This window comes from Dama dama, chromosome 24 (genome assembly GCF_033118175.1).
Source record: "Dama dama isolate Ldn47 chromosome 24, ASM3311817v1, whole genome shotgun sequence".
Classification (NCBI taxonomy): domain Eukaryota; kingdom Metazoa; phylum Chordata; class Mammalia; order Artiodactyla; family Cervidae; genus Dama; species Dama dama.
This window is the reverse complement of record NC_083704.1, coordinates 62,346,562-62,368,748: the sequence shown is the minus strand read 5'-3', so window position 1 is coordinate 62,368,748 and position 22,187 is coordinate 62,346,562. Positions and strand designations below refer to the sequence as shown.

General features: G+C 59.8%; 1 protein-coding gene across 2 annotated transcripts in view; it reads left to right on the top strand.

Moving 5' to 3' along the window:
- The window catches only part of FBLN2 (fibulin 2), a 64,270-nt gene that overhangs the window by 17,325 nt on the left and 24,758 nt on the right, over positions 1-22,187 (top strand). For both annotated transcript variants that reach the window (XM_061128968.1, XM_061128967.1), the window contains exon 2: positions 3,965-5,259. In XM_061128968.1, coding sequence (XP_060984951.1) covers positions 4,020-5,259 — 1,240 coding nt within the window. In that variant the 5' untranslated portion in view covers positions 3,965-4,019. The remainder of the gene's footprint in view (positions 1-3,964; positions 5,260-22,187) is intronic.

The window sequence follows — 22,187 nt, the reverse complement described above, 5'->3', positions numbered from 1 at the left end:
CACGGTGTTCTCCCGTGTTCTCTCATCTGCTCTCCCGTGTTCTCTCATGGTGTTCTCCCGTGTTCTCTCATGGTGTTCTCCCGTGTTCTCTCATCTGTTGTCCCGTGTTCTCTCACGGTGTTCTCCCGTGTTCTCTCATCTGCTCTCCCGTGTTCTCTCATGGTGTTCTCCCGTGTTCTCTCATGGTGTTCTCCCGTGTTCTCTCATCTGTTCTCCCGTGTTCTCTCATGGTGTTCTCCCGTGTTCTCTCATCTGCTCTCCCGTGTTCTCTCACGGTGTTCTCCCGTGTTCTCTCATCTGTTGTCCCGTGTTCTCTCACGGTGTTCTCCCGTGTTCTCTCATCTGCTCTCCCGTGTTCTCTCACGGTGTTCTCCCGTGTTCTCTCATCTGCTCTCCCGTGTTCTCTCATGGTGTTCTCCCGTGTTCTCTCATGGTGTTCTCCCGTGTTCTCTCATCTGTTGTCCCGTGTTCTCTCATGGTGTTCTCCCGTGTTCTCTCATCTGCTCTCCCGTGTTCTCTCACGGTGTTCTCCCGTGTTCTCTCATCTGTTGTCCCGTGTTCTCTCACGGTGTTCTCCCGTGTTCTCTCATCTGCTCTCCCGTGTTCTCTCATGGTGTTCTCCCGTGTTCTCTCATCTGTTGTCCCGTGTTCTCTCACGGTGTTCTCCCGTGTTCTCTCATCTGCTCTCCCGTGTTCTCTCATGGTGTTCTCCCGTGTTCTCTCATGGTGTTCTCCCGTGTTCTCTCATCTGTTCTCCCATGTTCTCTCATCTGTTCTCCCATGTTCTCTCATCTGTTGTCCCGTGTTCTCTCACGGTGTTCTCCCATGTCCTCTCATCTGCTCTCCCGTGTTCTCTCACGGTGTTCTCCCGTGTTCTCTCATCTGTTCTCCCATGTTCTCTCATGGTGTTCTCCCGTGTTCTCTCATCTGCTCTCCCGTGTTCTCTCATGGTGTTCTCCCGTGTTCTCTCATGGTGTTCTCCCGTGTTCTCTCATCTGTTCTCCCGTGTTCTCTCATCTGTTCTCCCGTGTTTTCTCATGGTGTTCTCCCGTGTTCTCTCACGGTGTTCTCCCGTGTTCTCTCATCTGCTCTCCCGTGTTCTCTCATGGTGTTCTCCCGTGTTCTCTCATCTGTTCTCCCATGTTCTCTCATGGTGTTCTCCCATGTTCTCTCATGGTGTTCTCCCGTGTTCTCTCATCTGTTCTCCCGTGTTCTCTCATCTGTTCTCCCGTGTTTTCTCATGGTGTTCTCCCGTGTTCTCTCACGGTGTTCTCCCGTGTTCTCTTATGGTGTTCTCCCGTGTTCTCTTATCTGTTCTCCCGTGTTCTCTCATCTGCTCTCCCGTGTTCTCTCATGGTGTTCTCCCATGTTCTCGCGTCTGTTCTCCCATGTTCTCTCATCTGTTCTCCCGTGTTCTCTTATGGTGTTCTCCCGTGTTCTCTCACGGTGTTCTCCCGTGTTCTCTCATCTGTTCTCCCGTGTTCTCTTATGGTGTTCTCCCGTGTTCTCTCACGGTGTTCTCCCGTGTTCTCTCATGGTGTTCTCCCGTGTTCTCTCATCTGTTCTCCCGTGTTCTCTCATCTGTTCTCCCGTTTTCTCTCATCTGTTCTCCCATGTTCTCTCATGGTGTTCTCCTGTGTTCTCTCATCTTCTCTCATCTGTTCTCCCGTGTTCTCTTATGGTGTTCTTCCTTGTTCTCTCATCATGTTCTCTCATGGTGTTCTCCCGTGTTCTCTCATGGTATTCTCTCATCGTTTCTCCCGTGTTCTCTCATGGTGTTCTCCCATGTTCTCTCATCGTTTCTCCCGTGTTCTCTCATGGTGTTCTCTAATCATGTTCTCCCGTGTTCTTTTATGGTGTTCTCCCGTGTTCTCTTATGGTGTTTTTCCTTGTTCTCTCATGGTGTTCTCCCGTGTTCTCTCATCTGTTCTCCCGTGTTCTCTCACGGTGTTCTCCCGTGTTCTCTTATGGTATTCTTCCTTGTTCTCTCATGGTGTTTTCTCATCATGTTCTCTCATGGTGTTCTCCCATGTTCTCTCATCTGTTCTCCCATGTTCTCTCATCTGTTCTCCCGTGTTCTCTCATCTGTTCTCCCGTGTTCTCTCATGGTGTTCTCTCATCGTGTTCTGTGTTCTTTCGTGTTCTCCCACATTCTTTCATCGTGTTCTCTCCAGCTCAGCCAGGAGGCGGGCAGCATGAAGGCTGTTTCCTTTCTCTGTAAAAAACTTAATAAAGTGAAGTCCATATCATTATATTTTTTAGGTGTGAAATTTACAAACTTAAAATACTAGCGATGTCCCTTCATTGTGTGTTTCCAAATCAGAGAACTTTAGCAGTGACTGACGGCACAGCTTCGGGGCGGGGAGTGGGTGGAAGGGGACCCCTTGTTTCTGACCAGGAGCATGCGCCCCCGAGTTGCGGCAGGTCCCAGGGCCGTGGGACCAGTGACCTTTGTGAGGATGGAGGTGAGGGGACGAGTGAGGACCCCTGAGAAGGTGACATTCGAGTAGCTTGTAGAGGAGGCTGAGGAGGGGCTGTGGGGGTCACGTGAGGGCCCTGGAGGGAAGGTAGGGGCGGCTCCCACAGGGAATCCAGGCCGCTCCTTGCTGGCCAGGAAGCCGTGGGGTCAGCTGCTCTCAGAGCACACTGGCTTTGCAGAGAAAGGGATGAGGGGAGGGAGGCGGCAGGCGGCTTCCAGGGTAGCTGGTGGGGGCGGGGGGTGTGCAGCTAGAGCGGGTGGAGAGGGGCAGGCAGGGGCGGGTGGAGAGGGGTGCGAGCAGGGCTGTGATGGTGGAGGGGGGCGAGCAGGGGTGGGTGCAGAGGGCGGCGGGCAGAGACGGGTGGAGGGGCCGGGCAGGGGCGGGTGGAGAGGGGCAGGCAGGGGCGGGTGGAGAGGGGTGCGAGCAGGGCTGTGATGGTGGAGGCGGGCAAGCAGGGGTGGGTGCAGAGGGCGGCGGGCAGAGACGGGTGGAGGGGCCGGGCAGGGGCGGGTGGAGAGGGGCAGGCAGGGGCGGGTGGAGAGGGGTGCGAGCAGGGCTGTGATGGTGGAGGCGGGCGAGCAGGGGTGGGTGCAGAGGGCGGCGGGCAGAGACGGGTGGAGGGGCCGGGCAGGGGCGGGTGGAGAGGGGCAGGTAGGGGCGGGGCTCTGTTCACAGGGCCCCCTGAATGGACAGCATTGACATGCGTGTGCGTGTGTGCGGGACAGTGTACGTGCAAGGCGAATTCTGCGAACGACAGTAATGTCTGCTGAGGAAGTTGGCAGAAGGCTGCCCTGCAGCTAAGCTTGCAGTCGTGGGGGGTCTGTGGGGGTTGTTCCCGAGCCCTGGGGTCTGAGGGTCACAGTGGTGGGGGGCTTGGCTGCTCTGTGAGACCTGGGAGGGCCTGGTTCCTGCCCCGTGTCCACCTGGCCGTGTCCTCTGGCTGGCCGCCCCAGGCCTGTGGGTGTGTGGCTGGGGATCAGCCTGGATTTCGGGGGGAGATAAACTGGGTGCTGCGTGTGCACATGCCTGGGACCATGTGTGCAAGGCCGCCTGTGGTGTCCCGGCACACGGGCGAGGCTGTGGTGGGGCCTCTGCCTGCCCGTCACGTGCCTGCCTGCCGCTGTGTGCCCAGTGAACACGTGTGACGTGTGTGTGTGCGTGCGCGCACATGGGACTGGGGGCAGAGGGTCCCACTCAGGGACGTGTCCGGAAGGAGGTGAGGGTGGGGGCCGCGGCCCTGAGTTGGGTGCTGGTGACCCTGTACATCACCCACGTGAGAACCGTGGTGACCTGTCCGTGCAGCGTCCGAGCAGGTGGGAGTGTGTGTGAGGGGACGTGGGGCGAGTTGCGCGTGTGAACAGACGGTGAGGCTGCCCAGCCATGCCCCCGTGCTGGAGGTGTGTGCTGGGCGTGCACGCGAGTCCCCCCTCCGCCCACCCCCGCCACTGTGCGGTGCTGACCGCTGTCCTTTCCGATTCCCCCAGGGCCTCGCGGGAGAGGACAGTCCGTCTGGAGGCTGCACGTGGCTGGCTGCGGGGCATGGCACGGCTCGGGGAGCCCATGGGAGCCTGGCTGGCGCTGGCCCTGGCCCTGGCCCTGGGCCTGAGTCCCGGCGGCGCAGCGGCCCCGGGGCAGGACTGCACGGGCGTCGAGTGCCCCCCGCTGGAGAACTGCATCGAGGACACGCTGGAGCCGGGGGCTTGCTGCGCCACGTGCGTGCAGCGGGGCTGCGCCTGCGAGGGCTACCAGTACTACGACTGCCTGCAGGGCGGCTTCGTGCGCGGCCGTGTGCCCGCCGGCCAGTCCTACTTCGTGGACTTCGGCAGCACCGAGTGCTCCTGCCCGCCGGGCGGTGGCAAGATCAGCTGCCAGTTCATGCCCTGCCCGGAGCTGCCCCCCAACTGCATCGAGGCCGTGGTGGTGGCCGACAGCTGCCCGCAGTGCGGCCAGGTGGGCTGCGTCCGCTCCGGCCGCAAGTACGCCGCCGGCCACACCGTCCGCCTGGCGCCTTGCCGGGCCTGCCACTGCCCCGACACGGGCGGCGAGCTCATCTGCTACCCGCTGCCCGACTGCCATGGAGACGCCGCCCCCGGAAATGCCTCGGACGCCGAGGAGGCGGACCCTGAGCGGCACTACGAGGACCCCTACAGCTACGACCAGGAGGTGGCCGAGGCGGAGGCCCTGGCGGGCGAGCTCCAGGCGGGCGCTGGGGGCCCGGCCGCTCTGGGAGGCGGGGGTCAGCCGCCTTCGGCCCTCCAGGCCACCCCCTGGACGGCCGCCCTCCCCAGGCCCACGGCGGCCGCCGCCCTGGGTCCCCCGGCCCCTGTGCAGGCCAAAGCCAGGAGAGTGACAGAGGATGGGCAGGAGGACAGGGAGGCACCGGCCGTCTGGGAGCAGCTGGCCGCAGGCAGCCCCCAGGGGCTGGACGGACGGCCCACGGCAGGCCCGATCCCGGGTCACCCTGTCCGGGAGGAGGGGGCCGAGGCCAGGGCCGGGGTGGAAGAGAACCTCATCCCCGACGTGCAGGTCACACGCAGCGCCGGGCCCCCTCCCACGCTCAGCGTGCCTGACATCCTCCCGACCGAGACCACGCAGGGCCCCCCCGAGGGCCCCACGGAGCCCAGTGCCCGTGCCGCCCTGACCACACATCACCAGGAGACAGCCCGCACCCCGCCCACCCAGGAAGTGCCCAAGCAGCCGGCCGGGCCCCGGTCCCGGCTGGAGGAGGAGGAGGAGGACCCCAACTCCGTGCACTCTGTCCCGAGAGGCGGCCTGGAAGGTAAGACTCTTCCCTGGCGCCCCCAGGGGCGCTCGGCCAGCGGAGGGCATCCTTGGGGCCTGGTGCTGGCCCAGGTCTGTGCTCAGCTAGAGAGGAGGATGGGGGGCGGTGGTCTGTGGCCGAGGCCCACCCCTCTGAGGGAGCCATGGGGACCTGTTGTCTGGAGACCTCTCTCCACGGCAGGGAGTCCACGTCCTGTCACATCCTGGGTCGTTCTCTCTGAAGACCCTCACTGGGCATCAACTGTGGGCAGGCCCTGCGGGACCCTGGGGAGGCAGGCATGGGCCCGGCTGACCCTGGTCCATGGGCTGTGAGCAGGCCACCCCTGGGTGGGGTCCAGGAGGGTTTCCTGGGGACCGGGGGGCCCGTCTCTCCAAAGCTGTGGTCCTTGCCGGGCGTCCACGCTGTGCTAAGGCTGAGACTGCAGACCTCCCCGGCCCGACAGCTCCTTCCCTCCATCTTGCTCCCAGTGGACGGGCACAGAGCTCGCCCTCACCAAGTGCCCACCCCATCTGTGGCTCGATCCCCCCACAAGTTGGGCACTGGGCTCCTTCTGATTTTCAGCTGACCAGGTCGAGGGTGGAAAGGTGTGGTTCGTCGAAGCGGGTCGCACGGCGGGAGGTGGCAGGTTGCCACCAGGGCAGCAGGCTTCTGGGGGCTCCTCCTCACCCAGGCCCCCGGGCCTGCAGGAGGCGGGGAGCGTAATGAACTCCACGTGTGCCCGAGCGGGCGGGCTCGCAGGCCTGGCTCCCGAGTCTGTGCCTGCAGCCTCCGGGGTTTCCAAAATAGACACGGCCCCCCACCCCCTCTGTTCGCTGCCAGAGGCCTCTCTGTGGCTGTGGGCCTTGGAATCCTAGAGGGTTGCTTTGTTCTCGGGAGCCCCAGGTTTTTTCCTCTGCCCGGGCTTTCTCAGATGGGCTTTGGGGTGTGGCTGCTGATGCAGTCGGCCGGGGGGTAGGGGCCCCTGACTCAAGGGTTGTCCTGGCAGGGGACAGCGGAGGGCGCGGGCAGGGCACAGGCTGGGTTTCTCTGTGCTCCTCTGGGGAGAGAGATGTGGACAGTGGGGGGGCGAGCGGGGTGAGTTTCAGTGGGACCCAGGAGTTTGGCCCTGGCCGCGTGAACAAGAGCTGACCGCTGCCCATCGCCCCATCTGTCTCGCCGCCTCCTCCTCACCCTGACCCCTGACCCCTCTCCTGACCCCTGACCCCTACCAGTTCTCCCGCCCTGTAACTCAGGTGGGTACCACTTTGTGGCTCGCTTTCTCCATCCATAAGCTCAGGGAAGGCCCTTCATCGGGGGTGGGGGAGGGTTCGGAGGGTTAAATGAAGTGCTTCGTTCAAGCTCGGAGCGGGGCTCAGCCCTGCTGAGTGATTAAAAATGCTCCCGGTGATTGTTCACCATCTGTCTCTCGATCCGCCCACTCAGTTCCTACAACAGACAAGCAGGGAACAGCCTCTCTGCACCAGGGGTCGTGCTGGTGAAGCTGGGCGGGCACAGCCTCTGCCCTCTGTGGTCTGGTGGGGGCAGAGGGCGTGTGTGGACAGGCACATGGAGTTATCCGTGGTCACCACCATGCACTCAGCTTGGGGGCGGAGAGGCCTGGGAGGCGGGGGTCAGGGGTCCGATGGCACCTCGCCGGGGCAGCCAGGGCCTCGGCACCTTCTGGCTGCTGTTGCGGGGGGCGGCTGGGGGATCCCGAGGGAAGGAGGGGCCCTTGGGTGAAACTGGGGAGCTGGTAGCTTGGTCCTGCTTGCCCGTGGGACCTGCTGAGAGGTGGGTCACGGGGCAGAAATGATCCTTGGCCATGTTGCCGAGGCAGCCTGGGTCTGGAGAAGGTGGTGCCAGCCATTGCCCCAGGCCCGGCTCGGGCAGGTTTCCGAGCCTTGCCAGGGTTCCCGGCCACCTCTGGGCATGTCCAGATGGAACCTGATGGAAGCCACATGCCCGACTCCCCGGCGGGGAGAGGGTCTCTGACGTCTCCTGTCACTCGGGGGCTGCTACCGCTGGGCTGGCAGGATGGAGGGACCCGGGGACCACCCCACCCCGCCCCCCTGAGCACAAGGGAGGGAGCCTGGGGTCAGGGTGGCCCTGCTAGAGGCAGCCCCCCTCCTGGAAAAGGACCCCAGCGAAACCTGTGGGCCCCGGGACCCTGTGGGAGGAGGAGCCCCCCACCCCTGTCAGGGCTTCACGCCCCCAGATTCTGCCAGGCAGGGATGTGTGAGCGGCTCGATGTCCGGTTAATAGGGGAGCTTTGGCATTGAGATGGCTCAGACACCGTAGCATGCTCATGGTCTGTGCCTGCACTGTCGTAAGCCCTCTGAGATCAGAGGCCCCTTCAGTCATCACGGCCGCCCCCTTGGCACACGGCGGAGGAATCGGGGCCGCTTCCCCACCGACACATGTGCAGGAGGTGGCGGGCCCACCCCACCCCCCGTTTCTCCACGTCTTCACCCCGACAGTCACTTCCAGTGCCCGGCCTGCCCGGGGGCTGTGATGCACGCCAGATGTACAGTGTTCACCAAAACCCAGCGCGGCCCTGCCCCCGGGACTGTTAGGTTTAGCGGAGGAGAAAACCTGGGCGTCGTGGGAGCGGAGCAGATGTGATCTGTGAGCCTGTCCGGGGGATCTGATGGCCCTGGAGATCAGGGAGGGCTTCCTGGAGGAAGGGCTGTTTGAGCAGGAGGGGCTGTTGACTGGGTGGCAGGTGGGGAGCAGAGAGTGTGTCCGGCAGAGGCCACAGCAGGTGCAGAGGCCCTGCAGGTGGAGGGGAGGTTGGGTTGGGATGAGGCTGTGGCTGGGGTGAGAAGAGGCCCAGGAGGGGCAGGGACTGGGCCCAGGGCAGCTGTGTTACCCTCAGCACGAAGACTGGGGCCTTTCCTCTGGGGCAGGAGGCGTCCCTGCCGGTGTGAGGCAGGAGCTGGTACAGTCTTACTTGGATCATGGAATGCTTCCTCTGGGTGCAGGGGGCAGAACGTGGGGCCTTCAGCATCTGAGGTTCTCCGGGGTCCACCAGAGTCACTGGATTATGGGTCCAGGCAGCAGAGAGACCTGCCCAACCTCTCCCTGGTCCCTGGACGATCGCCATAGACCGTTCCCCTCCCGTGTCCGCTCCAGCCCGGGCATGTGGGAGGTCTGAGAGGTCCCCTGGCACGGCCAGGGGACCCGAGGGAGCCAGGCTAGAACCTGGACAGCTGAGCCCACGTACTCTGCCAGAGCGCCTGGCCCTCCCGGAGCAGCCTGGAGAGGGGGCGTCCCCCCCCACCCCAAGCTGAGCTTACAGGCAGGCCAGGTGGCCCTGCCCTTCCTCAGCCCCGGCTCAGGGCCGCTGAGAGCCGCGCGAGGGGCAGACCAGGGACCCGGGCCGCCCCCAGCCCCTGCTCGTCCACTGTGAGGCCCCGGGTGACGCTCTGCCTCGCTCCTCGTGTGACCTGAGGCCTGGGATGGCGCCTTTCTGAGCCCCAGGTTCCTCACTGACCCCGGGCAGCCGGGGCCAGCCCCCGCCCCGTGTTGTTTTGTTCAGTCGCTCAGTCGTGTCCAAGCCTTTGTGATCCCTTGGACTGCCGCACACCAGGCTTCCCTGTCCTTCCCCATCTCCCGGAGTTTGCTCAAGCTCCTGTCTGTTGAGTCGACGATGCCACCAGCTGTCTCATCCCCAGTCGCCCCCTTCTCCTCTGTCTGCTGTTGGGCTAAGGGTGCACGCCAGTGTCACGTGTTAGCGTCTTTCTGCAAAGCATCTTTGTCAGCCCTCGAACCTTGTTGCACACACTTAGAAGACATCATGTGAACTTGAGCTTCCTGGCTTTTGTTGGAAATTGGCAGCTGTGGGCCCACCAGGCCCCTGTGTCCTGGGGCAGGGGATCTGAGAAGGCGCTGCGTGCCCGTTGGGGTGCACGGGGAGAGCTGGATTGTCCTGGGCCAGTCTTCCTAGGTTTTGTCACCAGCTTGGCCGCGGTTGGCAGCTGGGGGATGGATGGGTCCTCTGCAGGGGGTGCCTGTCAGGGCACTGAGATGTCCTGTGTGGTGACCTTGGGAGGGTCTGTGTGGTCCTTCTATCCCATGGAAGAGGAACTGGGGTCCTGAGAGTGGAGGGGATGGGAGCTGCTTTTCTAGACGTCATGGTAGAGCTGAGCAGGCGGCCCTCGTCTCCCAGGCGAGGGGTGGGCTCACAGCTCCCATGGGGCAGTGGAGGCAGGAGGAGGGGGCCCCGGCTTTGGCTGCCCCAGAGCCCATGGCACTTGGAGGAAAAGGGCACATTTCACAGCCGCTCCCCAGAGTGAGGGTCTGGGGCCAAGGGCTGGCCTGAGTGGGGGTTTCTTGGCTTTAGAAAAACGGTTTCCTTCCTGCCTGCCTCCCTCCCTCCCTTCCTTCCTAGACAGCTTTATGAGACATTGTTCGTGCACCATTAAGCCTCCCATTTAAAGCGTACAAATCCAGCAGGTTTTGTCAGGGTTGTGAAAACATCATCGGAATCTAATTCTAAAACATTCTCATCACCCCAGAAAGAAAGCCCACACCAGTAGCAGCCACCTCCGGCTTCCTCTTCCCAGCCCCCAGCAGACTCCGGTCTCGTCCCCGTCTCTGTGGATTGCGTGTGCGGGACATTCCTGGACGTGGAATCACGGAGTACGTGGTCTCTGGGGACTGTCCCTGGTTAGTTACTCAGCGTGACGCTTCGGAGTCCCCTCTGTGTTGCAGCGTGAATCGGCTGCATTCCTTCTCGCGGCCGACATTCCAGTGTGTGGATGGGCCACGTCTTTGTTTATTCATTCACCGGGTGGTCAGCACTGTTGGCACCTTTTAGCTCCTGTGAGTACCACTGCTCTTGGTATTCATTACGTATCTTTGAGTGGACATCTGTTTTCACATCTTTGGGGAATGTACCCAGGAATGTAGTATTGATGAGTCATCCGGTAACCGTGTGTAACTGTCAGATGAAACACCGAACTGCTAACCCACAGCGGCTGCCCCACTGTCTTCACCAGCACTGGTTGTTGTCTGTATTTTTAAAGAAATATTTATTTGGTTTTTTTTTTTTCTTTTCGCTGTGCTGGGTCTTAGTTGTAGCACATGGGACCTGGTTCCCCAACCGGGAATTGAACCCCAGTGCCCTGCATTGGGAGCTCACAGTCTTAACCCCTGGACCACCAGGCAGATAGTCCCCGTCTATCTTTTTGAATGTGATGTGTTGAAGTGTTAGGTGATATCTCACTCATTGGCATTTCCCTGAAGGCTAGTGAGGTTGAGCACCTCTTCTCGAGTTTAGACGGCCCTGAATACGAAGTCTGCATTCCGTTAGCCATCAAAGCGATGCCATCATCACTATGTCATGTGGTTTCTGGAAGATTCCACCGCCTACTCGTAGGAGAAGGGGCACGAAGGAGGCCACCACTGTTGTTCTGAGAGCAGGCTTGACCCCGTGGCTCGGTCTCAGGGGCCCCAGGGCTTAGGAGCACGTCTGGGAACCACGGTCTGCCATGCCCCATGTGTCAGGGGTGCCCACTGTTTTTCACAGATTCAGCATCACGTGTGCACCTTTCTGTCCTCTGCTTTCCTCCGTGGACGGCCCACCTTGGGGCTGTCTCTGTTGGCACGTGGGAGGAGCTCAGCTCTCTGCCCGTTGCCGCAGTTACTCACTGTTCCTGCTGGCCGATGCTCAGTTGTCTCCATCGCTGCAGTGAACGTCTTCCTGTCCTGGCGGGAAGTTGCCGGGTCCGTGTCCACATGGGTTTCTCTCTTTTCCCTTGGTGAGCTGTTTATCCGATATAGTCAGAAGACCCTCTCGGAAGCATGCTCCAAGTCACTCAGGCGTGTCCAACTCTGCCGTTTGCTCCTCCAGGGCATCCTCCCGACCCAGGGACTGAACCTGCGTCCCCTGTGTCCCTGCATCCCCTGCCTCGGCAGGCGGGCTCTTCCCACCGCGCCCCCTGGGAAGCCTCAAGAGCTTGCAGCTCAGTGATACATCTCAGAGGTGAACGCCCGCCTGCCCAGCACCCGGATCGTGAAGCATCATCCCGAGATGACCATGGTCCCCTCATCTGTGTCCTTCCCCAGAACCGCTGCCCTGACCGCAGACAGCTCTGGGGGTTTTGTAAACGGGGCCGTGTGGTCCACTGTCTGGGCTGCAGACCTGCGCTCAGCACAGCACTTTCAGGCTCGTGGGTTGTGGGCGCCGCGGTTGGCACTTTTTGTGAGTTTAGACTCAGAGGTTAAGACTGAGAGCCGCCCCATGGTGAGGACAGAGCCCGGTTTGGTGGTTCCTTCCCCTGCCGAGGGCCGTGGGCTTGTCTCCCGTCTGGACCCTTGGGGGGAGGGCCGCTTTGCACATGCCGCACCTGTGTTTTGATGGCCGCCTGCACGCTCTTCTCCAGGGAGGCGCCAGCCGGCTGCCATGGGCTCTGCTGGAGAGACCGTGGGCTGTGTACTTCTGACCGGCGCCTGCCAGCTCCCCTCCACCGACGGTACCAGACGGTCCTCACACCTGCCGTGTTTGAGAACGCCTGTTTCCCCAGGTTACTGAGTCAGCAGATATTTCTGAGTGCCTCCTGCACATTTCTAGGTGCCAGAGAGACAGCTGAGATCACAAGTGAATGAAGTTGGCACCCCTCCCGGGCCTTCCACCCTGTGGGAGGGGATGCCCACAGCCAGCCGTGAGAACACGTCTGATCTGTGTCGGATGCTGAAGGGCGTCTAGGGGAACACTGAGCAGGGCTGGGGGATGCACCTCGGCTGGAGGGACGTGTCCCTCAGGACCGCTGGTGTGTGCACGACCTCCTGTCTCCCGTGCTTTGGCCAAGGGCCCCCCGGGGGGTCTGCCTACACGTCTGCCAGCCCTGCGTGGGGTGTGGGGTGATCCCTCTGCCATCTCACCAAACCGGTGACGGTCCTTCCTGCAGGGGACGTGCCTCAGTCACGGAATGAATGAATGTGTGGTCTGTTGCCACAATAGTGTGAGTGGCGGGCGACTGCGGAACCTCTGTGGTGCACCGTGGGCATTTCTTGCCGATCCCAAGACCACAGGTCGGCCCGGCTCGCTGCCCCAGGCTGGGCGTGGCCGCTGGGAGTGGGTGCTTTGGGAGTGGTTGTTTCAGGACGGCCCCCACCAGGGCAGCTGCCTCCGCCCCACACGCTTGTTCCCGTCGTGGAAACAGGGCTCCCAGGGAAAGATGAGACGCGCACGGGGACTCTGAGACCAGGCTTGGAACTGGCTCAGCCACCGCTTTCTCCATGTCTGCTGCCCGCTGGGCAGGACGCCGGCCTGGGCTCAGGGGTCTCTCCTGATGGATGTTCTGGGGGCTATGTGACTTCAGGCAAACCGCTTCTTGTCTGTACGGTGGGCTTCCTGAGGGCTGCCTGCTAGAGAGCGTTCTCAGCTGGGAGGAAGCCGGTGCCGCCTGCGGGGGTCTGCCGCGTAGCAGGCTGCTCTCACGCCGGTGTCCCGGGCTCTCCACTGGGAGGGCAGCCCCGCTGAGCTCCAGACTGCTTCCCGTTCACCCACCGAGTGACTCTCCCGAGGCTGAGCCAAGCCCCCTGGGCCTCCTGCACCCCGAACCTTCCAGAGTCTGGGAGCCCCTGTGACCTGCAGCTCAGAGCGTGGGGGCGGCAGGCTTCCCCGGGGGAGTGTCAGCCCCATCATCCTCCAGCGCCTCCTGCAGGCGGGGCCGGGGTTGTGCAGCCTCAGGCCCCTAGGTCCTCCAGCGTCTGGGGCCTCGAGGAGGAGCTTCCATCCGGCCGAGGTCAGCTGTGCGTGGACCAGGGGTCTACTGGGCCCTCCCTGCCTGCTCCGGGGTCTCCGCGCAGGGCAGTCGGGCATGGGGCCAAGTTGTGCTGGCCGTGAGTCAGCTTGGCCCTCCGAGGGAGAGTCCCTGGGTGTGGACCCTGCCTCTGAGGCTCTGGCTGTGTGACCTCAGGTGATGGACGCACCCTCTCTGAGCCTCAGTGTTGGCATCGGTGAGACAGACGGGTAAGCTCTCCCCACCGAGGATCCCTGACCGGAGGAGAGAGGGGATGACCGCCCACCCAGAGCGGCTGCGTGGCCTGAGCCCCGTTCTTTCCCTGCCCCAGGGCCTGGCATTCTGGGCGGTGGGCTGCGGGTTTGTTTTTGCTTAAGTGAACAGATGTGGCCTTTTCTGGGGCCAAGACTTGTCCCTCTGGCGACGAGGCAAAGGGGCCGGGCCTCGTAGGGTTGGCAGGGGGCATTCAGCGGCTTACTGCCTGCTCCCGCCCCCAGTTGTCCCTCCAGCCGCCCCAGATGTGTAGAGACCACCCCCGCACCCCCCACTGGGCTGGCCTCTGCACTGCACCTTCGTTCCGGTGCCCGCCCACGGACTCAGCCCCCGTCCTGGGGCGGTGGGGGGGGGGTCCCACTTTCAGTGGCACAGCCTGGCCCTGGGGCTCACATCCCAGAAACGGGGAGCGTCCCCTCCTTCAGCCTCGGTCGGGCCGTGTGCGCGTCCCGTGGCAGACGCTGCGGTCCTCCCTGGACGTGTATCGATTGGGGTGTTACCGCCCGGGACGCCCGTGGCGTGGGGGGCCGTTGTCCCCATGTCAGAGCCGAGGCGCGCGAGGCACAGGGAGGTGAAGTCCACGTTCAGGGTCGCTGAGGGCAGTGAAGCGGATGTTTGCCGACCAACCGCCGATGGTGCCTCCTGGGGTTCGTCCAGCTGCCTGGCCTGGGTGGGGTGGTTCTCCCCATGGTCAGAAGATCGAGGCTCCAGGTCCCCAGCTCCAGAATGCTGCAGAATGACGGGGGATGAGGAGGCATGACCTCTCAGTTTAGATTTTCCAAAAGATGCCTCGGATCTGGAATTGTGAATCAAGTCTGCAGATCTGTAAATGTATATCAAGGCCCCAGCACAGCGTGCAGTGGGCACCAGCTTGCTGCCGTGGTTTAGACTCAGAGAGCGCCAACTGCCCCTAATTATACGTCTGGGACACACAGGCTGGCAGGGGGGCTGGCGGACTTCACAGCGAGCTCAGAGGGTGGGGTCCCCAAAGCTCCGACGCCCGGCCCAGCGGAATCCAAGTCCAGAAAACAGGCTCTAGGCTCCTGGAGAGGGTGACCGAGGGGGCTACAGAGTGAGGGCACCGCAGTGGGAGCAGTCATCGCCGGCCTGGAGGGGGGCTGTGACCTTAGGCGGAGGCGGCTGTGCCCGAGCGGGGACCCGGTCCGTCTGCAGGGAGCAGGCTGGGCGGTGGGTCTGGGACGCATGGTGCTAGGTGGCAGGCTTGGTGGCATCAGGGCCAGCTGGACGCCGCCTCCCAGCCTGGGAGCAGCGTGTGCTTCCTGAGACTGGCGCCCCCGAGTCGGTGGGCCAGGGTGGCTTGCGGGTGGAGGAGCTGCGGGAGTCGGAGCGGAGGCCTGGGCCAGAGATGGAGACGCTCAGAGAGGGGAGCGGCCGGCCGGTTTCTTTCCCGCCAAGTTGGCCCCACCTGGTGAGGCAGGCGGCCTCGGGGGTGGTGGGTGGTCGCTCAGGGAAGGTCCTGTGATTCCTTGTCCATCACCGCCTGGCCCCCGAAGCCTGGAACCGGAACAGAGAGGCTGAGGGTGTTGTCTGTGGTGGCTCAGCCCGTGGGAGGCAGAGCAGGGTTCTGACTTCCCAGCTCCGCTCCCAGTGACGTCCAGTTTAGGGTCCTCAGTAGGGGTGGGAGTCTTAACCCATCTCTCCCGGGCCCCTTCACTTTGAATATTCGCCAGATACTGCAGACTGCCAGGGATGGGGACAAAGGATGGAGATGTTAGCTGGTGGGGTAGGGAAGAGATCTGGTCAAGATCTAGGTCGGGTTGGCCACATGTATGGGTTACGAGAAACGGAAAGTCGCTGGGCGGGGTCCCTGGGAACTTGGTTCCAGAAGGACCCCAGCCTGGCCCAGTGGCATCCCACTTGGGAACTCTGGAAACCTTGCGGCCCCAGAGCTTGCCCAGTATGCGCCCCCCACCCCCACCCCACTGCCTCATCTGAGGACGGACCCCAGGGTGCCCGCTGCCCCCTCCCCAGGCAGGACTTTTCATCACTCTGCTGATGCCCTGCTTTCCGTTTGCATCTCAGAACAGAAAAAAACTTGTCCAGTTTTTTATGTGATTTTTTTAAAAGTGTTTTTGACAAGTCAGTTTTATTAAAATGGGAATTGAAATTATATTTACATTTCTCTTAGAGTAAATACTGGCTGGGGAAAACCCAAATTGCCTTATAGATAAACATCTTCTCTTATTAAACTGTGTGCATGTACGATGAACTGGTAATTAAACTATCTGGAAAGAACAGGAAAATACAATGATGCCGTTTACAAGGTTTCGTCTATAAAACGAAAAGCTATCCCAAGAACCAGAATGCCATCAGACTCTAGTTTGAGCCAAAGCACCGTCTGGGGTAGCGGCCGTTTCTGAAGCTCATAATGAACAAGAGCGAGTTCACAGTTCTTTCTAAGGAGGAACGGAGTCCGTGTCGGATGTCTTGGTTTTTCTGCAGTGTGAGTTACACTGCAGGCCTGTGCTGGGGTACAGGGGTCTGCAGAAGCCTCTAGAAGCACAGCAGGAGTGCCCCCACATCTGGTGCCACCAGGAGCCTCGGCAGGGGGTGGGCTGGCTGGTGGCCGAGGTGAGCCTGGGTCTCCTTCCAGACGAAGGCCACTCTCATGGGCATCCCGCCTCGGTCACGTGCCCTGCGTCAGAAAGAGGCTTGCAGTGGTCTGCTCCTAGAACTATCTCCCGGTGACTCGTTCATTCTTAGGGCGTGCGCTGTCCACTCCAGCGTCCAAGTGCTTGGGTCTCTTTGTTCTGTCCTTGTTTCTGGGAAAGTTATCTTCTCAGAACACGAGGCTGGTCCCGTTCCGTTTGTCAGCATTTGCCTGCAGGTTCCGTGTGCCCGGTGGCCCTTTCTGGGGTGGCATCCGCTGACCGCGGTCCCGGGGCCGCGCGCCCCTCTTGAACAGAGCAGAGCCTCTCAGGAGTGTCTGCATGGCCCCGGATCGGGGCGGCTTTTCTCTTTTTCCAGGGCGTTGGCTTCCCATCGATAGTGAGGGTACCAACAGCCCTGGCTGTTTAAAATGTCCATGACAGACTCACACCCCTATTCCCTGGGAGGCTGGGAGGGTAGGACTTGTGCTGGTCATCCGACCACCCCCCAGCACCTTCCAGAGTGTCCCAGGACTGGCCGGAAGCCTGACACGGCCCGTCCACATCAACAAAACCCACCGTAGAGCCTGCAAGTAACTGTGGCTCTGCCAGCCACAGCAGCCAGCATCTCAAGTGCCACCTGCGACCCCAGCCCCCACCAGGCAGCTGGGACAGACCCTCGAAGCGGCTTGGGCTCGGGAAAGAAGTCTCAGTCCCGTAATTGTCCAGGGCTTGTTCTTCTTTCTCTGGTTTCAGTTACAATGTGCACACGCGTGTGTGACGGACCCGGTTCAGTCTGGCACAGCTTGTTGCAACTGAGAAATAAAGACGTCTCTCGATACGTTGCTGCGTGCTGTGGTCCTCCACCTCACACAGTTGCTAAAGCCCTACTGTGTTACTGCTTCTCCGGGGGTCCCCACAGTGTCGCCTCCAGTCCGTTTGGTAAAGTAGTGTCTAATCAGGGACGATGAGATCTTTTCCGGTTCATGTTGTTTTACTTCTTGAATTTCCTTCTTTCTGAAAGCTTTTATTAAAGAATACCGTAGAGGGTCTGGAGCATCTTTTCATCTAGATTAATTTAATAGTGCTCCCTTAAAACTTTTTTATGTCTTACTATATAGTTTTATAAAGTATTACGTCTGTAAAGCACACGGATCTTCACAAAAAAAGCTCAGTAGGTTCCAGGCAGCTCCACCCAGATCGAGACTCAAAACATCTCGAGCGCTCCAGAATCTTCCCGGTGACCCTTCTCGGCCAATTCTGCACCCCCCCCCCCCGCCCCACCCCCACCATGGAAGCCACAAGGCTGACTTATCACCATCAATGACTCTTGCCTATTCTTGAATTTACTGTGTGTAATGGGAACCATATGATACGATTTCGCTTGCATTTAACTTCTTGAGCTCAGGACCGTGTGTTTGAGAGTCATCCAGACTGCTGCGTGTAGCAGTAATTCATTTTAAAACGCTGCTCTTCATTACTCGTCGTAGGGATAAATCATAGTTTATTGATCTGTCCCGGTGCGGATGGAGGTTTGGGCTGTTTCTGGTGAGCAACTGTAGTGAGGACCATGGCTATGGACATTCTGGGCATTTCTGAAGGGTGTTCACCCAGCAGAGGAACTGCTGCTTCGGAGCCGTGGCCAACCCTGCCGGTTTTCCAGAGTGTCACCGGTTTCTGTCCCCGCCAGCCCTGAGCGGGGCTCCAGCTGCCCCCGTCTTTGCCGACACTGGATGTGGTCTGTCTTGTTTCATCATCGCCATCCTGGTGGCCTTGTAGCTGGAGTCTCGCGGTGGTTCTGATTTGCATTCCCTCGCGTCTGATGACGTTGAGCACGTTTTCATGTTACTGTCGCGCGGTTTGTTGTTCCTTGCCTGTTTCTAAATTAGTTTCTGCGTCTTGCCAAGGTCTAGGAGTTCTTGAGATGTTCCGAGAATACGTCTTCAGCTGGGTCACAAATGCCTCATCTCATTCTCTGACTTTTCTTTCCACTCTCATGATGACATTTTCTGATCGGCACATTGCAGATGCTGTCTCCTGAGGAATGAAGACGTCTCAGTTTAGTGAAATGCAGTTTATTGATCTTTGCTTTCATGGTAACATATTTTTTTGCCCTTTTCAAGAAATCTCTGTCTACCCTGGAGTCATGAAAATATTTTCCTTTGTTGCATTCTGGATGTTTTAACTTACTTCACCGTCCACATTAGATCTCGTGTGTTTCTCTGGGTGGCGTGAGGAGGAGTCAAAATTCCTTCCTTTTTCCGTACAAAAGCTTTTAAGTTTAAGTAGGTCCCACTTGTTTATTTTTGTTTTTATTTCCGTTACTCTAGGAGGTGGGTCATAGAGGATCTTGCTGTGATTTATGTCATAGAGTGTTCTGCCTATGTTTTCCTCCAAGAGTTTTATAGTTTCTGGTCTTACGTTTAGGTCTTTAATCCGTTTTGAGTTTATCTTTGTGTGTGGTGTTAGGGAGTGTTCTCATCTCATTCTTCTACATGTCACTGTCCAGTTTTCCCAGCACTAACTTACTGAAGAGACTGTCTGCCCCATTGTCTATTGGTGCCCATGGGTGCGTGGTTTTATCTGTGGGCTTTCTATCTTGTGTTTATTCACTGTCTTGATTCAAATGGATGTTCAGTTGCCCCCAGTCTGGGTGTTGAGAAGCCCGTCTCCCCGCCACCCCCGCCCGCCGCCCCCACTGCACTGCTTCCTTAGTCAGGATCAGGTGCGTGTGAGTAGGTTTTTTCTGATCTCTCTTTTCTGTCCCGTGGTCAAGCTATCTTTGCACACTGCCCTGAGTTACTGGAGTCCCTTGGGAACTTGCTGTCTGGCCGCCTGACTGCCCCTGGCTGGGCGTGTGGTTGGACTGCTGTCCGCTCACCTCTAAAACGGGGCTGGGGAGAGGACCCTCTTCCTAGGGCTGGAAGGAGGGGGGCCGTGGCTGCAGGCTGGCGCCCGCCAGGCCAGAAATCTAGCCCGTCAGCTGGGGAGGCCGGGCACCTCCCAGGTCAGGCTGGGGTAGTCAGCCGGTGGGTGGGGTGCTGACTCAGGTGGGGGGAGGGAGTCAGTGGGCATCCCTAGGGAAGCTAGGCAGTGAGGGGTGCAGTGGGGGGTTGGCGGTGCTGGGGGCCCTCCTGCCCTGGGTGAGGGATGGAGGCATCTCTGAGGGGCTGGATGGCCTGGGCCTGGCAGCTAGGCTCAGCCCAACTGCTCCTGCTGGTTCTCAGCCATCGTGTCCAGGATCCTGGGGCGGGAAGAGAACGCTCAGAGTCCTGTTTCTCTGTCCATCTTCAGTCGTTGTGAAAGGCCTTAGGCACAGCCAGGGCCTGCAGGTGACCCCTCCCCCCAAGAACACGGAGCATCGGAGCCGCAGCATCCCCCGGGGCTGTTTGCTCAGGCCCCGCAAACATCCTGTCCAAACAGGGCGTTGGTGGAGGTGGCCGCCCATCACCCTGCAGGTGGACATTTTTCTGCAGCATTTCCAAAGCCACCGTTCTCTAGGGCTCTGCTGTCTGGGAGAGGGAACCCTCTGGAGGGGTCACGACCTCCGGGCTGGATTGTTCTAGCCTCCCCCCCCCCCCCCCCGCCATTTCCTGTGATCAAAGGAGGTTAGAGTCCCCAGAAGCTCAGGGTCTTTTTTATAACAGCGCTTTTCTTCAATAGGCAATACCTGCCTGTGATAAGGAAAACACATAAAAAGCACAAAAGAGGCAGACAGTGAATGACAGGGTGCTGCCTCCCCGCCAGGGCCAGGCCCCTCGCTGGGGCACGCACTCTTATGCCTTCCTGAAACCCTCCATGTGTGTCCATGTCCCTTTAAAGTCGTGCTAAGCCGTGCCTGACTCTCTGCGATCTCATGGACTGTAGCCCGCCAGGCTCCTCTGTCCGTGGGATTTTGACAGGCAGGAATGTTGGAGTGGGGTGCTGGTTCCTCCTCCAGGTTTGAAGAGGTCAGCAGTGGCTTACCAGACACCGCTCAACGTGAAGCCTGTCTTCTTCGCTCTTTGTCGTCTATTGGGAAATTGCTCCATGGAGTTGCATGAAGATCTAACACCGAACGTGTCCTTTCTGACACTCGTGTGCGATGTGGCGGTCATGACACCAGCTGTTCCATCGCTGCCCCGTTGGTGGGGTTGGCTGGGTCTGCGTCTTTGCTGTCATGCATTGCGGGGCGGCTGGTGTCCGGGACTTGCACGTGAGTGCCCCCTGTAGACCTGTGAGCTGTTGGATTTCCCAGAGGGGAGGCGCTGCATCACTTCTTGGTTTTTACGTGGCCGTGCGTTACTTTCTTCCTATTGTGGTAAACAACACACCGCGTAGCACTGGGCGTGTAACTGATTTTAAATGGACGCATCAGTGGCATTAGCTGTGTCCCCCGCGTTATGTAACCATCACCACCCTCCCCATCGTCCAGCTCCCGAGCGTATTCTCTTCTTCCCAAATGGAAGCTCTGTCCCCGTGAAACACTGACCCCCCCTTCCCCTCCACCATCAGTAACCTCTTCTGCTTTCTGTCTCTGGCAGTAGAATCCTATGTAAGTAGAATCCTCTGTGTAAGGAGAATCCTATCACACTTGGTCTTTGGTGTCTCGCTTGTGGCACTTTTGGGGACAAAGTTTTTCAAGACTCTCTGCATCTTCAGTCTGAGAATTTTCTAGCCAGAGGATCTTTTCCAGTAATGGCTTTGTTACGGGGTGTTTGTGAGGGGAGTAGAGCATGGGGCACTTGCTGGACGGTGGCGGAAGGGCTCAAGGCGGGTACCACCCATCACAGCATCAGCTGTGGGGGCAGAAGCTGCGGCCGCCCTGCCCGCCGGCCCGGTCACCGCCTCAGTGGGCACTGTGCTCATCTGGGGGTTGGAGTGTCCCCTGAGGGGAAGCTCAGTGTCTGGCCGTGACGGCGGCTCCCTCGAGGCTGTGTCTTCGCATAAAAAGAACCGTGGACGGTGCTGGGCAGCACCAGGCTGGGCCCCCGAGCTGATCCCCCACCAGCTCCAAGTGGGTGGCCCTCCCGGCCTCGGGGGTCACGCCCCTGAGTTCCTTTGTGTGAGAAAGGGGGGAAGCCAGCGTGGGGAAGGCCAGGAGAGAATGGTGGGAAGGCTGCCAAGTGCGGGCTGGGACCTGGCGTCTGCTTGGGGGTGCAGGGGGGGCGGGGGTCAGGAAGGGAGCCCGCTCCGTCCACAGGGCAGAGAGCCTCCTCCCGGGCTGGCGCTGAGATTTGCAGACAAGGGCCTCCAGGATTGGCTGCATCAAGCTGCCCAAGCGCCCAAGTGCAGAAGCTGAGGCCGAAGAGGGGAAATTGAGGCATGGGACGCCCGGCTCCCCGCCTGATCTCGAGTGGGCCTGACAGCGGTTCCCACCCGTAATAAATGCCTGTGGAGATCAAAGTGCCTGACTCCCGCCTGGCTCGTGGCTGGACCTGCGTGCATTCCAGCCGTTAGTGTTACCCTGATACGGCGCCCGTCTCCTGCCATCTGGCTGAGCCCCAGGGGTCTGTTGCAATCTGCTAATCTTTAAGGCTGTCTTGCAGAAGGCTTAGGGAGAAAGAATTCAGTCCAGTGAAAGAAAGGACACTGTGTGCTGAGCTGGGCGGACCGGGACAAGCTGTCTGTGTGGAGTGAGCTCCCCACCACCAGAGGTGTCCAAGCGACTCCCACGTGCCTGGAGTGTGATGGGAGAGGATGGAGTGTGGATGATGGTATCACTCTCAGGGGTCACAGAGACTCAGGTCCCTGCTCTGAGGGGACGAGACAGACAAGTGGAAAAGGAAGCTCATAAATAACAAGAGGGTTTCACATTGTGATAAGCGCTGTGAGGAAATGGGAAAGTGAGTGATGTAATAAGATTGGGGCTATGTTTTACCATCAGGTGACTTCAACTTTTATCCAGTTGCTTGGATGAAGGTTTTCCTTTTTGCCTGTGGATTGTATTTTCTTTTTTTCCCTAGCTTTATTAAGATGTCTTACTGTTGTTCAGTCTGTGAGTCGTGTCCAACTCTTTGTGACCCCACAAACTGCAGCACGCCAGGCTCCCCTGTCCTTCACCATCTCCCAGGGTTTGCTCAAACTCATGTCCATCGAGTCGGTGATGCCATCCAACCATCGCATCCTCTGTCGTTCCCTTCTCCTCCCGCCTTAAATGCCCTCCCTGTCACCCTGGGCAGCGGTTCTCTTCCGTCTGTCTGGGTTTGTTTTTGCGTTTGTGTGTTCGCGCACAGGGTACATTGGTAATTTTCACGCAGTCTTTCCAGCTCCTGTTCCCGCTCAGCGCCCTGTTCCACGCCGCTCCCTGTCTCCGTGTGTATACGTGTCCAAGTGC